At 42.6% G+C, this 14,962-nt stretch overlaps 1 protein-coding gene across 1 annotated transcript; it reads left to right on the top strand.

Moving 5' to 3' along the window:
- Positions 1-2: 2 nt before the first annotated feature.
- On the top strand, positions 3-13,974 carry si:dkeyp-55f12.3 (uncharacterized protein LOC568418 homolog). The gene is made up of 2 exons (XM_067991942.1): positions 3-424; positions 13,655-13,974. Exons 1-2 carry the CDS (start codon positions 214-216, stop codon positions 13,741-13,743), a joined length of 300 nt encoding a protein of 99 aa, XP_067848043.1. The 5' UTR covers positions 3-213; the 3' UTR covers positions 13,744-13,974.
- Positions 13,975-14,962: the final 988 nt, after the last annotated feature.

Genomic DNA, 14,962 nt, shown 5'->3' with positions numbered 1-14,962 from the left:
CTGCAATTTCCCCCTCCTCCTCCTCCTGCACTATTTTAAATGAAGTGCATGTGGTAAAGTTATTCAGAGCGGCGCTGGGTGCAGCCGCTAACTTTTGGCGGAGGTCTTATTGTTACGTTAATTTAAGCTGCTGGGTTTTTTATTAAAAGAGAGAGGCAGGCGCCTGGGTCAAAGTGCGGAGGTGGTGGTGGTGGGGCGGCTCCCGCTGCTGTGATGGCGGAGTCGGAGTGTGAGGTCTGCGGGGAGCTGAGTTACCGGAGCGGCGAGCGCCGACACTTCGCCGTTCGCTCTCAGAACAGCATCAAGGGGATTCTCGGCGGCGTGCGGCGCCTCCAGGAGCAAGTGAGCGGCGCGCTGAGCGAACTCGTCCTGGAGGAGAAACGAATGCAGGCGCCGTGCGGTGGGAGGCCGAGCTCCAGCAGCGGTGAGCCCGGGGAGGGAGGGAGGGTCGCTGCAAAGTGCTAGAGCCCCCACTGGAGGAGGGAGGGAGGGAGGGTCGCTGCAAAGTGCTGGACCCCGTGCTGGGGGGAAGCTGTGCCTATGCGTGTGAAAGAAACCGTGGACTATTTTCTTTTCTTTTTGGACGTGCAGTCAGTTTGATTCTTGGGTTTTTTTTCTTTTTAGGGGGGTTAGGGTGTGTTCATGTGCAGTAAACCAAAATAAGTGTCAAATTATAATTTTATTATATTGGTCCAGGATGCACTCCAGCCCCTGGTGCCCACCGGTCGCGGAAAGCCTCAAGCGTACCGGCGGACACCGCTCCAGGGCCACCCGGGTGCGGAGAATGCCGCGGAAGAGAGGCAGGCAGTCGGAGCAACCACCGCCCCCCCCCCCCCCCCCACCACGGGCCACGTCTAACCTGGACCTGTGGATTGCCATCTTGGACAGGCCCACGAGGATGTCCACTGACCTGCCCCCACCCCTCCTCACCAGGTGGCCAAAGATCAGAAGGGTGGGACTGAAGTGCAGCCAGCCTTAAATAATCTAACAGGGGCTGCAGCCTCCCACACCCTGTGAATAAATGAAACACTGACTCATCCAGGCCGCAGAAATTGCAGGCGGCCTGGGAGTCCGTGAAATGGCGTAAATGCTTGTTGGTCGCGACTGCTCCGCGCAACACTCTCCACCCCAGATCCCCAATGGAACAGTGGACTATTCGAGCCCATCTATATGAGGGTGTTTATTAATTATGAAACCAGTAAGTCAGCTTGTAAACTTTACTACTTAACTCATCTTGGTATCGCTGCTTCTCTCTTTTGTTTCACCCCTTTCAGTAGTGGGTGGAGGCAACCCGCTAGGGTTTACAGGACCAGTTTTCTGGTGGTGCTTGATGGGTGTTTTTTGTGGTGGATTGAGTGAGGGGTCAATCTGGCCTGGGCTGGAGGATCAGGAATGTAATGTGAAGCTTCGGTACTACATAAAATGTACAGAAACAGGCCATTCGGCCCATCTTATTTATGCTCCACACAAGTCTCCTCCCACCCCTCTTCATCTCACCCTATCAGCATAGCCTTCAATTCCTTTCTCCCGCATGTATCCTCGCAAATAAGACCATAAGAGATAGGAGCAGGAATAGGCCATTCGGCCCCTAGAGCCTGCTCCGCCATTCAAAAAGATCATGGCTGATCTGATTTTTACCTCAACTCCACTTTCCCACCTTTTCCCCATATCTTTTGACTCCCTTGCTGATCAAAAATGTGTCTAACTCAGCCTTTAATGTATTCAGTGACTCAGCCTCCACAGCTTTTTGGGGTAAAGATTTCCAAAGATTCACGACCCTCTGGGAGAAGAAATTCCTCCTCATTTCCGTCTTAAACGGGTGACCCCTTGTTCTGAGACTATGCCCCATAGTTTTAGATTCCCCCATGACATCCTCTCAGCATCTGCCCTATCGAGTCCCCTCAGAATCTTGTATGTTTCAATAAGGTCTCTCATTCTTCTAAACTCCAATGAGTATAGACCCAACCTGTTCAATCTTTCCTCATAAGACAACCCTTCCATACCTGGAATCAACCGAGTGAACCTTCTCTGAACTGCCTCCAATGCAAGTACGTCCTTCCTTAAGTAAGGGCACCAGAACTGTATGCAGTACTCCAGGTGTGGTCTCACCAGCACCCTGTGCAGTTGTAGCATGACTTCCCTGCTTTTATACTCCATCCCCCTAGAAATAAAGGCCAATATTCCGTTTGCCTTCCGGATTACCTGCTGCACCTGCATGTTGACTTTTTGTGTTTCATGTACGAGGACACAGATCCCTCTGTACCGCAGCATTTTGTAGTATTTCTCCATTCAAATAATATTTTGTTTGTTTATTTTTCCTCCCAAAGTGGATGACTTCACATTTTCCCACATTATATTCCATCTGCCAAATTTTTGCCCATTCGCTTAACCTGTCAATATCCCTTTGAAGACACTTTGTGTGCTCATTGCAACTTGCTTTTCCACCTATCTTTGTATCATCAGCAAATTTGGCCACAAAACAATCTGTTCCTTCATCCAAGTCATTGATATATATTGTAAATAGTTGAGGCCCCAGCACTGATCCCTGTGGCACCCCACTAGTTACAGATTGCCATTTTGAAAATGACCCTTTTATCCCGACTCTTTGTTTTCTGTTAGTTAGCCAACCCTCTATCCATGCCAGTATATTACCCCCAACACCATGAGCTCTTATCTTGTGCAGTAATCTTTTCTGTGGCACCTTATCGAATGCCTTTTGGAAATCCAAATATACTGCATCCATTGGTTCCCCTTTATCCACCCTGCCAGCTAGTTCCTCAAAGAACTCTAATAAATTTGTCAGACATGATTTCCCCTTCGGACAATCAAGGAGAGTCAACATGGTTTTATTATGAGTCTCCAAATGTCCTGCTACTACTTCCTTTATAATGGATTCTAGCATTTTCCCAATGACAGATGTTAGGCTAACTGGTCTATAGTTACCTGCTTTCCGTCTCACTCCCTTCTTGAATAGGGGTGTTACGTTTGTGGTTTTCCAATCCACTGGGACCTTTCCAGAATTAGTGAATTCTGGAAGATTACAACCAATGCATCCACTATCTCTGTAGCCACTTCCTTTAAGACCCTCTGATGCAAACCATCAGGTCCAGGGGACTTGTCAGCCTTTAGACCCATTAGTTTACCTAGTACTTTTTCTCTAGTGACAGTGATTGTTTGTTTTTAGTTCCTCCCTCCCCTTTGCCCCTTGATTTTCTACTATTATTGGTATGTTATTAGTGTCTTCTACTGTGAAGACAGATACAAAATATCTGTTCAATTTCTCTGCCATTTCCTTGTTTTCCATTATTATTTCCCCAGTCTCATCCTCTAAGGGACCAATGTTTACTTTAGCTACCCTCTTCCTTTTTATATACTTGTAGAAGCTTTTACTGTCAGTTTTTATATTTCTTGCTAGTTTGCTCTCATAATTTATTTTCTCCCTCTTTATTATTCTTTGTCATCCTTTGCTGGTTTTTAAAGTTTTCCCAATCTTTGGGCTTACCAGTAATCTTTGCCATGTTGTATGCTTTTTCTTTTAACCTGATACCATTCTTGACTTCCTTAGTTAGCCATGATTGGTTCACCCTTTTTGTGGAGTTTTTCCTCCTCACGGATATATTTTTGTTGCGAGTCGTAAAATATCTTTTTAAATGTTTACCACTGCTTATCCACCATCATACCATCTAATCTGTTTACCCAGTCCACTTTAGCCAATTCCGCCCTCATTCCTTTATAATTGCCCTTATTTAAGTTTAATACAGTAGTTTCAGACCCAAGATCCTCGCTCTCAAACTGGATGTGAAATTCATCATGTTATGATCACTACTTCCCAAGGGATCCTTTAGGTTTGAGATCATTAATTAATCCTGTTACATTACCCATTACCAGATCCAAAATGGCCTGTTCCCTGGTTGGTTCCCTGACATATTGGTCTAAGAAACAGTCCATAAAACACTCAATGAACTCCTCCTCGGGGCTATTTTTGCCAATTTGATTTGTCTAATCTATGTGAAAGTTAAAATCGCCCATGGTTATTGCATTACCTTTATTACAAGCCCCCCTTATTTCCTGATTTATATTTTGCCCTACTAGTGTAGCTACTGTTAGGGGGCCTATATACAACTCCCACCAGTGATTTCTTTCCCTTTCTATTTCTTTCCTCCACCCAAATTGATTCGACATCTTGATCTTCTGAGCCAAGATCATTTCTCACTATTATACCAATTTCATCCTTTATTAACAGAGCTACCCCACCACCTTTACCTTTTTTTCTATCCTTCCGAAATGTTAAGTAATCCTGAATATTTAGCTCCCAATCTTGGTCATCTTGCAACCACGTCTCTGTAATGGCCACGAGATCATACCCATTTGTTTCTATTTGTCAATTCATCTATCTTACGAATGCTGCGTGCATTCAGATAAAGAACCTTTAATTTTGTCTCTTTATCATTCTTTCCTACCCCGGCCCCATTTGCTAGTGCACTCTTATGTTTGTACGCTCTGTCTCTTCCTGACACACTCTGTTTATCATTACCCCCATCGCTTTCCTTGTCCTTTTTCTTTATCAATCTAAACTTCGCCCCACCTGAGCTTTCCCCCCTCTATTTAGTTTAAAGCCTTCTCTACCGCCCTAGTTATTCGGTTTGCCAGAACACTGGTCCCAGCATGGTTCAGGTGAAGCCCGTCCCAATGGAACAGCTCCCTCTTTCCCCAGTACTGGTGCTAGTGCCCCATGAATCGAAATCCAATTCTCCCACACCAGTCTTTGAGCCACGCATTCATCTCTCTGATCTGATTTACCCTGTGCCAATTTGCTTGTGGCTCGGATAATAATCTGGAGATTATCATCTTTGTGGTTCTGCTTTTTAATTTAGTCCCTAGCTGCTCAAACTCCCTCAGCAGAACCTCTTTCTTAGTCCTACCTATGTCATTGGTACCTACGTGGACCACGACAACTGGATCCTCCCCCCCTCCAAGTTTCTCTCCAGCTCTTGGCTGCAGAGAACAGTGTCTATCCCTCTAACTATACTGCCGCCTACTACAACTACATTCCTTTTTACTCCCCTCCCCCCCCCCCCCCCCCCCCTGCCTTGAATGGCCCCCTGAACCACGTTGCCGTGGCTAGTTTGCTCATCCTCCCTGCAGTCCCTGCACTCGTCCACAAGGGCTGCAAGAACCTCGTATCTATTGGACAAGTGCAGAGGCTGAAGCTCCTGCAATGCTACGTCCTGGATCCCTGTACCTAACTCACTCGCAGTTACACCCTCCTGTCTCTGACCACGTGCCAAGTCTACAGTATTTAGTCTAAGGGGTGTGACTGCCTCTTGGATCAAAGTGTCCAGGTAACTTTCTCCCACCCCGATGCATCGCAATGTCTGCAGCTTGGACTCCAGCTCCTCAACTCGGAGCCGAAGTTCCTCGAGCTGCAGACACTTACCGCAGATGTAGTCGCCCTGGACAAAACTGTCCAGTAGCTCCCACCTATTGCAGCTGCAACACATCTGCCCTGTCATAACTATTTTATTTATTTAATTGATTAACTACAATGCCAATCAAATTATTTTTAGGTTGAACCAAGTACTGGCCTTGTTTAATTTTATTAAATTAAGTTTAGTTTTTTTAAAAAATAGTTTTATGCTATAAGTTACTTAGCACACAGCCCTAAGAAAGAAGAAAACAGAAGAGATATATGTTGGCCAGGATAGGGAAGAGAAGAGAAAGATGATGTGTGGTATAATGGCGAAGAGAAGCAGAGGAGTGTTTTTTTAATAAATGCGGAGTGGCTATTGACAACATGGTCAACCTGCATTATTGCAGGCAGCTCCGTATCACACTATTGACGCTGCGTGATTTAGTGGTTTGAGATTGGGATTAGGGTATAGGAGTTAGGGGTAATGGTTGAGGTTAGAGTTGGACATGTTCTAATAAAAGGGTCTGCAACTACTCCACAACACTTGAAATGTCCTTGTGGGGCTTGTCAGTATGCACTTACTAAAATGGGATTGTAACATTAACAGCCATTTTTAAAAAAATCCTCTGAGGGATTCGCCTTAAGGAAAGCCTTGTAGCCATATTCACCAGTTTATAATCGCACTGATTTGAAATATTTTTCAAGTGTATATTCTGGGGGGAAAAAAATTAAAACTTCTAAAATATACAATTTGGTGCCCAAATGGGGAACATGAGTTGCTCTACTAAAGACTGTTGACATATTTGCAATACTTGAAATGTCTTAGTTAATTTAAACAAAATTATCAGGCTTTGCCATGTTGGCTGTTGTGATTGCTGTTAAAGCCTTTTGAAGTTGTCCATTGAATACTAGTCCTGAATTTTCCATTAGCCCTTTTAATCATTGATCAGGACAACAAGACTAATTATTTGGAAGCCCCTTTTTCTTCCGCATCCCCCCCACCTTATAAATATTCTGTAGTCGGCCTGTTTACAATTAGGGTTGGATTCCTATTTATTTACATTTTTCACATTGATCTTGATGTTGTGTTCTCTTTTCCAGGAGCTTCGAACCCATGCTTCGAGGTTTCTGTCAATCGTGCTTTGTAACTGTTTCAAGACACATGAGCAGCTTTGAGTGATTACATCCCCCCGCCCCCCGTACATCTCTCCCTGTGGGGGAGCACCTGGTTTCTGTTTGCTCTGTTTAATAGTACATCCCAGATCTGCTGCTGCCCTTCTAAATATCTTAAGGGAATTAATGTTAAAGTTCAATAACTATTATGACTTTGTGTCTCGAAAATAAAATTAAGCATTTAAAGGAATGAAGCTTATTTGCTGATGACACAAAGATAATTGTAAACAATTTTACAACACCAAGTTATAGTCCAGCAATTTTATTTTAAATTCACAAGCTTTCGGAGATTTTCTCCTTCCTCAGGCAAATGTTTCAAGATCTCCTTGAAGCCTACGCATTTATACATATTGAACAATAATAAATGGTGTTTACAGACTGCCTCTGCAACTGCCCGTTGCCAAGGCAATCACCGTGTTCAGACAGAGAGGTGTTACCTGCAGAACCTCCGAATACACATTCAATAAAAAAACAAACAGGGAAAAAAAAACAGAGAAAAAAAAACACAGAGAGAGGCAGAAACATCCGGAAGGCAGAGAGAGCCAGCAAATGACCCATTATATTAAAAACAGATAACATTTGTTCGCTGGTGGGGTAACGTGTAGCGTGACATGAACCCAAGATCCCGGTTGAGGCCGTCCTCATGGGTGCGGAACTTGGCTATCAATTTCTGCTCGACGATTTTGCGTTGTCGTGTGTCTCGCCAAGTTCCGCACCCATGAGGACGGCCTCAACCGGGATCTTGGGTTCATGTCACGCTACACGTTACCCCACCAGCGAACAAATGTTATCTGTTTTTAATATAATGGGTCATTTGCTGGCTCTCTCTGCCTTCCGGATGTTTCTGCCTCTCTGTGTTTTTTTTTCTCTTTTTTTTTCCCTGTTTGTTTTTTTATTGAATGTGTATTCGGAGGTTCTGCAGGTAACACCTCTCTGTCTGAACACGGTGATTGCCTTGGCAACGGGCAGTTGCAGAGGCAGTCTGTAAACACCATTTATTATTGTTCAATATGTATAAATGCGTAGGCTTCAAGGAGATCTTGAAACATTTGCCTGAGGAAGGAGAAAATCTCCGAAAGCTTGTGAATTTAAAATAAAATTGCTGGACTATAACTTGGTGTTGTAAAATTGTTTACAATTGTCAACCCCAGTCCATCACCGGCATCTCCACATCATGACACAAAGATAGGCAGCATTGTAAGCAGTGTAGATGGAAGCATAAAATTGCTGAGATATTAATAGATTAAGTGAATGGGCAAAACTATGGCAAATCAATTCCAATGTAGGTAAGTGTGAGGCCATCCACTTTGGACCTAAAATGGGGTAAAGCTCAAATCAGTGGAGGTCCAGAGAGACTTGTTTGTGGGGGGGGTCCATAAACATATATCATTAAAATGTCATGTACAGGTACAGAAAATAATCAAAAAGGCTAATAGAGTGCTGGCCTTTATATCTAGAGCACCTAGAATACAAGGGAGTAGGAGTTATGCTACAGCTATACCCTGGTTAGACCACACCTGGAGTACTGTGTTCATTTCTGGATGCCGCACCTTAGGAAGTATATATTGGCCTTGGAGGGAGTGCAGCGTACAATTACTTGATTGATACCTGGACTCCAAGGGTTAATTTACGAGGCTAGATTACACAAACTAGGGTTATAATCCCTGGAATTGAGAAGATTAAAGGGTGATTTGATTGAAGTTTTCAAGATATTAAGGGGAACTGATAGGGTAGTTGGAGAGAAACTATTTCCGCTGGTTGGGGAGTCTAGGACTAGGGGACATGGCCTAAAAATTAGTCAGGAATGAAGTTAGGAAACACTTCTACATGCAAGGTAGAAGTTTGGAACTCACTTCCACAAACGGCAGTTGATGCTAGCTCAATTGTTAGATTTTTGTTGCCCAATCTCAGATTTTAAATCTATCAAAGGTATTAAGGGATATGAGGCTTAGGCAGGTATATGGAGTTAGGTCACAGATCAGCCATGATCTCATTGAATGGTGGAACAGGCTCGAGGGGCTAAATGGCCTACTCCTATTCCCATGTTCCAATTTTGGCATTTTTAACCAAATGAATTGCTGAAAATCTCTTTATAGCTTTTGAAAGCAATTTACAAGTCTTGCTTTGTATTTCATGAACCAGTACATTTTTAGAAAATATTCCAGATGTTACTCTTTTGGTCACTTTTTTTTAATTGTAGCATGCAGCTACCTTTTGATCATCACAAGGGAAAGTACTCTAAGTGCATATAGTCAGGCTCTTTGAGGAAAGCAGAAACCCAGACAAGTGCACTCTTGGCAATATTTCAGCGTGAGGTAGAAGCTGCTATCTGAGCATTTTAAAATTACTGATTTTAAAATATACTGAGCAGAGACAGGTGGATTTACAGTCCATCAGAAGTGGCGGCTTTAGTTTAGTCAGATTCTGACTGGATGGAGAACTAATAAGCCATGTTCACATGATGCATTTAATAAATCTAATAACCCCCAAGCTGGCACTTTGTAATGATGGGCTGGAGAACAGGCCAGCCTTTTGCCAGCACAGTAAAATATTAATGGCTGAAAACTTAAGATGTTCAGTTTAAAACCTTTGTTCACTTTTTTTTAATAAGGAAAGAATACAGGGTTACCTTTTGCACTTTCAAGGAAATCCTTTAAAACAAATCTTGACCGTTGTCCATTTTTTTTATTCGTTCATGGGATGTGGGCGTCGCTGGCGAGGCTGGCATTTATTGCCCATCCATAATTGCCCTTGAGAAGGTGGTGGTCCATTTCAGAGATCCAAAGGGATAATATCTTTAAATTTCAGTAAAATAAAGAACAATTGCAAATGCTGGAAATTTAAATAAAAACAGAAAATACAAGAAGTACAACATACAACAGAAAGTACTGGAAATATAGAGCTGGTCAGTTAGCACTTGTAAAGAGATAAGATAAATTATGACATTGGCCTGGGTTTTTGCCTCTTCCGGGAGATAACATGGCTCTGGGTGGGTGGGGAGTATGTATTATGATTCATCTGATGAGTATTTCTGGCAAGTTCTGTCTTTAAATTTGAGGTTTAATTTATATCCAAAATTTCTGGTCAGTTTGCATACAATAATGTCACCTTTTTTAATAAATGATTTCCTTTCCCATTCTTTGTAGAATGATCTTCACATGAGATTTATGATGAATTAAAATGAATATTATACAACTTTTTATTATTCCACCCTCTCTGCCCAACCCAAAAATGGAAGGCTTAGCTTTAAATTAGGATTTGTTCCTATTTCACATGGCTTTGTGCAGGGGAGCTGAACTAATCCACAATTACTGAGAGTGGCAACTGAACATATGCATACTTGATTTTACACTGAGGAAAATGTACTTGTATTTCTAACTTTAGCACTATTGGCTGAAAAAAAAATCGTTTTTGGGCCAAATGGTGCATATTATTGTGGGGATCTTGGCTTTAACTGTATTCAGAATAAAGCTCTTGACTGACTAAAGCTGAACTTTATGCAAGGTGCCATTTGGTGTATAATGCTAGTTTTGGGGTTTATAGAATTTTTTCCTCAGTGGTTTAGCAGCAGATGTGGATGTTGTACTTCATGATCTAGAAGTGGAGATGATTTGGTAAAGGAAGATGTTGCAGTTTTGGTGGGGAAGGAAAGGATTTGAGGTAAAGGGGGATTGTCTTTAATATATTGAGATAACAATGGATCAACTTAATTTAAAAATAAGTCTGGTCAACTATGGCGTTGCTCCTGGTAAGGTGCAGCATACCATCTCTTTCTTTATTTTCTTGCACGTGCACACTCTGTGTTCTTTTGTCCCTTTCCTTTTCTTAGTGTGAAACATGGGTGGTGATCAAGGGAATGACCTGTACAGGCAGCTTTCGGAGTTGGGGATCCAGCTAGGTGCACAAATTTGCTTTGGAGCGATGAATGGTGGGTTACAAGACAGCAGTGGGAAGCAATGCAAAATGGGTGGTGGTGCTGCAGGCCCCCGATATCTGCTCCTGCAGCATTATACCCTGTCTGCTCCCCATCACTACACCTTACCCATAACAGCCTGTTGATCCTATTGCTTCCCTATTCCATATCATCCCCTGCTTCTTCCCATTGCCTTCCCTACCCATTCTCCTTTGTGCCACTCCTCCATTCCCCCTATCCCTGGTGAGCAACACATGGAATTTTGCTTTAACTCCTCTCCTTACTGTTTTTTGTTTAAAATAATTAATTTTAGTTAGAAATTAGTTTGGCTGGGACAACAATAAAAAATGTTAGTGATGTTGTCTGTTTGGTGAGGCACCTGCTTCTGTCTCTGGGGGTAGGCCTGCCTGACCCTATGTTCATACTGGCCAATCACAATAGAATCCTGAAATAATTTTATAAACAGTTTGATCCAGTGAAGGGAAATGCAGGGCCTTTCTGGAAGGAAGGTCTAAGTTGGGCCAAATAACCTTCCTCATCCATATTTACATTAGGGGTACGGCATAGTGATTGGGAAGCAGACAGGGTATAGTGCTGGAGGAGCAGACATCAGGGGTCTGGAGCACCACCACCCATATTTATCTAGTGATCTTCCTGGAGTATGGTTCCATGGGTGTTGGTCACTCTCAGCTGTCTCACCCAAATGGCCATTTGTCATGTGTGAACCTAGGTGGTTGGCAGGCTATTTGCCCTGGAAGGGGTAGCATAATTGAGCTTGATCCTATCCTCATCGTGCATCCATACATCTTGTCAATGAGCGAAGCTGATCAGGAGGGAAAACCCTGACCAATTTTTCACTTCCCTAACCCAGGGGCTCCTTTCACTACCCCAGTTACGATTGTCATTGAGTCTGTAAGGAATAGGCCAATCTGAAACTTCACACATGCATGTTTGGAGAATAGTTTTAATGAACGATCAGTTAAAGTTTTTGTCAAACTCACTTCTGCTTAGCCGAAGTATAACAATTCGAACTCTGGCCAGACAAACCAATAAATGGAAAAAGCTTTCAGGGAGAGGGGAGAAATTGCCAAAACTTCTGGAAAACATTGCCACAATTTTCTGTTGATGGAAATGAGCTATGCTTTGTAATTATTCTATAGTTATTGATATTCCTACATTAACACTAGCCAATCGGACACTACCAGAGGACTTCACATCTGAGCCAAGTCTCGGACGTGTTTTGATGTCCACATGCACACTTTCAAGCAAGCACTACTGGGGAACAATCCAGTGGGGAACCTTACTTAATTTTCTCTTCATTTCCCCATTCCTGTTTAGCTTTGGGTCACAGACTAGGTGTATCATCACCATCACCACCACCACTTCAGCTAAGATTGGCTAACATGGCACAGACAGGAGTGCAAACCTCAGACTTTGCTGGTGTGTATAGCTGAGAACCACATGATGTGCTTCATTCACTCACTCACCGGGCCCTCACTTAGGAACTTTAGACCTTAACCTTTGCATTACCAAGATTATTGAAACGTGCTGACAAAGAACTACTTCATACCTACAATTTTGTTTTAAGCAGTGTTAACAGAAGTGCTGTAACGTTAAAAGCACTTGAGCAGCCCCTTGCTTTCTTGATCCTCCCACAACCCGATGAAAGTAGTTGAGATCAGGAACTCGCTATGTTGCAAAAAAACAAGGTGTCAAACCACTGCCTAATTCAGGGTGCAGCTTACCGGAGTAGAATTTCAATTTTTAAAAAAAAAGTTGCTTGATGTACTTATTTGACCCTAAGCTGAGCTTCCGACCTAATATCCACAATCACCAATACCGCCTACATCCACCTCTAACATCGCCCATCTCTGGCCCTGCCTCAGCTCATCTCCTGCTGAAATCTTCATCCATGCCTTTGTTTCCTCTAGACTTGACTATTCCAATGCTCTCTTGGCCGGCCTCCCGCTTTGCACCTTCCATAAACTTGAACTCATCCAAAACTCTGCTGCCCGTATCCTATCCTAACTTGTTTGCCCATCACCCCTCTGCCCGCTGACCTACATTGGCTCTGTCCGACAATGTCTTGATTTTAAAATTCTCATCCTTGTTTATAAATCACTCCATAGCCTCACCCCTCCCCCTCTCTAACCTCCTCCAGGCCTACAACCCTCCTCCAATTCTGGCCTTTTGCACATCCCCAATTTTCTTTGCTCCACCATTGGCAGCCGTGCCTTCAGCTGCCTAAGCCGTAAGCTCTGGAATTCCCTCCCTAAACCTCTCCACCTTTTAAGATGCTCCTTTAAAACCTCTTTGACCAAGCTGTTCTAATATCCTTGTGGCTCAGTGTCAAATTTTGTTTGTTAATCACTCCCAAGAAGCAACTTGGGACGTTTTCCTGTGTTACAAGGTGTTATATAAATGCAAATTGTTGTTGTTATGGCTGACACTGGCATTTATTGTCCACCCTTAATTGCCCTGAGGTCATTGAGTCAATCACTGAGACTGGAGTCACAACTGGGCCGGATTGGGTAGGTGTGGCAGCTTCCTTCCACCGAGGGCATTAGTGAACCAGTTGGGTTTTTACAATCACTGGCAGCTTTCACTCACTCTTTCCTGGTGCTGGCTCAACAAATGACCAGATTTAATAAATTCAATTCACAACTCAATCTTTTTAAATTACTAATAGTACCATAACCATTAGACTATTGTACCTGTAACTCAGTTTATTGGTACAGTCCTCACCACTTACACCATCTATGCTTAGCATAGGCAGCTATAGAACTAACCATTTGCTATTACTATAGGGGTCAATTACAAACACATCGACTATTTCGGGCAGTTCAATAAATACTTGCCTTGTACTTAACAATTTAAAAGGCTCTGCTGATTTCAGACTAAGTTGGATCTTCAAGCAGTTTCACTCAGTTGTTTGTGATTACCCTTAGTGATGAGATTCTGGCTGCAGTTGCTAAATGAGTGTTTTTTTAAAAATATGTTGGTTACTTGCATTTTTGGTTTTACCATCCACCATATAACAGGCAAATTGCTTTAACACCAACACACTCACTAAGTGGTGGGGTCTGTACCCAGATCCCTAAAAATACAATTATTGAAAACTGCTTTGCTACAAATTGAATTTTTTTTCCTTGAATTAGGTGAAGATGAAGAAGACAATGAAGATGAACCAGTGAACAAAGGTGGTGGAGATGCACCTCCTGCAAAAAGGACTAGGAAACAATCTTGACTTACCATGTGGGACTGTCTAACTGCTCCAGAATGTGTTCAAGGTGCTGCAGTGACTGACTGCTCCATGGAGAACTTAAAGATGGTCACCAGTTTAAGACTTTTCACATGTTTGAAAGGCTACTCAACTCTTTCTGCAGCTGCATATTTTTGTCTTAGAGTATAAGTTTTTGAAAACCTGATACGTTAACTTTTTACTTAAGAAATTAAATACATTTTATGATTTACTTTGTGTCTGGGAAAGAAGAAAGATTGAAATTGATTTGTTTAAGACTAGCTCTTCATATTGCACAACACAATCATAGATATCTCCATGGTGGAAAGCTTGTTCAAAATAGATGCACCCATGGGGATGATGGTGACTTTTTAAAAGACTATTTCAGAGTGCTTGAGATAATAAGGCATTGCTTAAGCTTGGGAATTGCCATATGCTACCATCACTGAGCCATTTTCCTGTTTAAGGTGAGGCCTAGAAGAGTGCTGTTAGTTTAGCTGAGCCATAAAGAAAAAGATGTGGGGGTGATTTTTTTTAAAAAGCCTAATTTCAAACACTCAGCCAGTATCTTTCCCTCTTTGCTTTTATGGGCTCAAATCTATTCTATTTGAGTCTGAAAATATTAGTAACTATGAAACACCACAGTAACATTATAGCTAAGCACACAATTGCTGGTGATTTATGCTCTGGCCAAATGATCTATTGGTAAAGAGAGGGAAACTTCACTTAAAAGCAAATTAATAGTTTTACAATGAATCTGAACTGGAGGAATCCAGGTTGCCTGTTATAAATGGAATGTTTGCCAAGGCCTTGTTTTCAAATCCCTCCATAGCCTCACCTTTCCATATCTCCTTCTCCAACCCTCAGATCTCTGCACTCCTCCAATTCTGGCCTCTTGTGCATCCCCAATTTTCATCACTCCACAATTGGCAACCGTGCATTCAGTTGCTTAGGCCCTGAGCTCTAGAATTCTCTCCCTAAACCTGAGTCTCCCTCTCTCTCTCTCCTCTTGGATGCTCCTTAAAACCTACCTCTTTAACCAAGCTTTGGTCTCCTGTTCTAATCTCCTTGTGTAGCTCAGTGTCAAACGGGTGAAGCACCTTGGGATGTTTTACTACATTAAAGCTGCTATATAAATGCAAGTTATTGTCCATGGATCTTTCAACATCTGATTTAGCACTTAAACTAATTTTACAAGTCTGGAGAATAACTGCACTTTCATAAT

Source organism: Heptranchias perlo, chromosome 10 (assembly GCF_035084215.1).
Source record: "Heptranchias perlo isolate sHepPer1 chromosome 10, sHepPer1.hap1, whole genome shotgun sequence".
Classification (NCBI taxonomy): Eukaryota; Metazoa; Chordata; class Chondrichthyes; order Hexanchiformes; family Hexanchidae; genus Heptranchias; species Heptranchias perlo.
This window is presented reverse-complemented; position numbering and strand designations above follow the sequence as displayed.

Coding starts and splice junctions, on each gene's coding strand:
- si:dkeyp-55f12.3 (XM_067991942.1), top strand. CDS start 214: ATGGCGGAGTCGGAGTGTGAGGTCTGCGGGGAGCTGAGTTACCGGAGC. Junction 425..13,654: donor GAGGCCGAGCTCCAGCAGCG/GTGAGCCCGGGG, acceptor TCCTTGAATTAG/GTGAAGATGAAGAAGACAAT.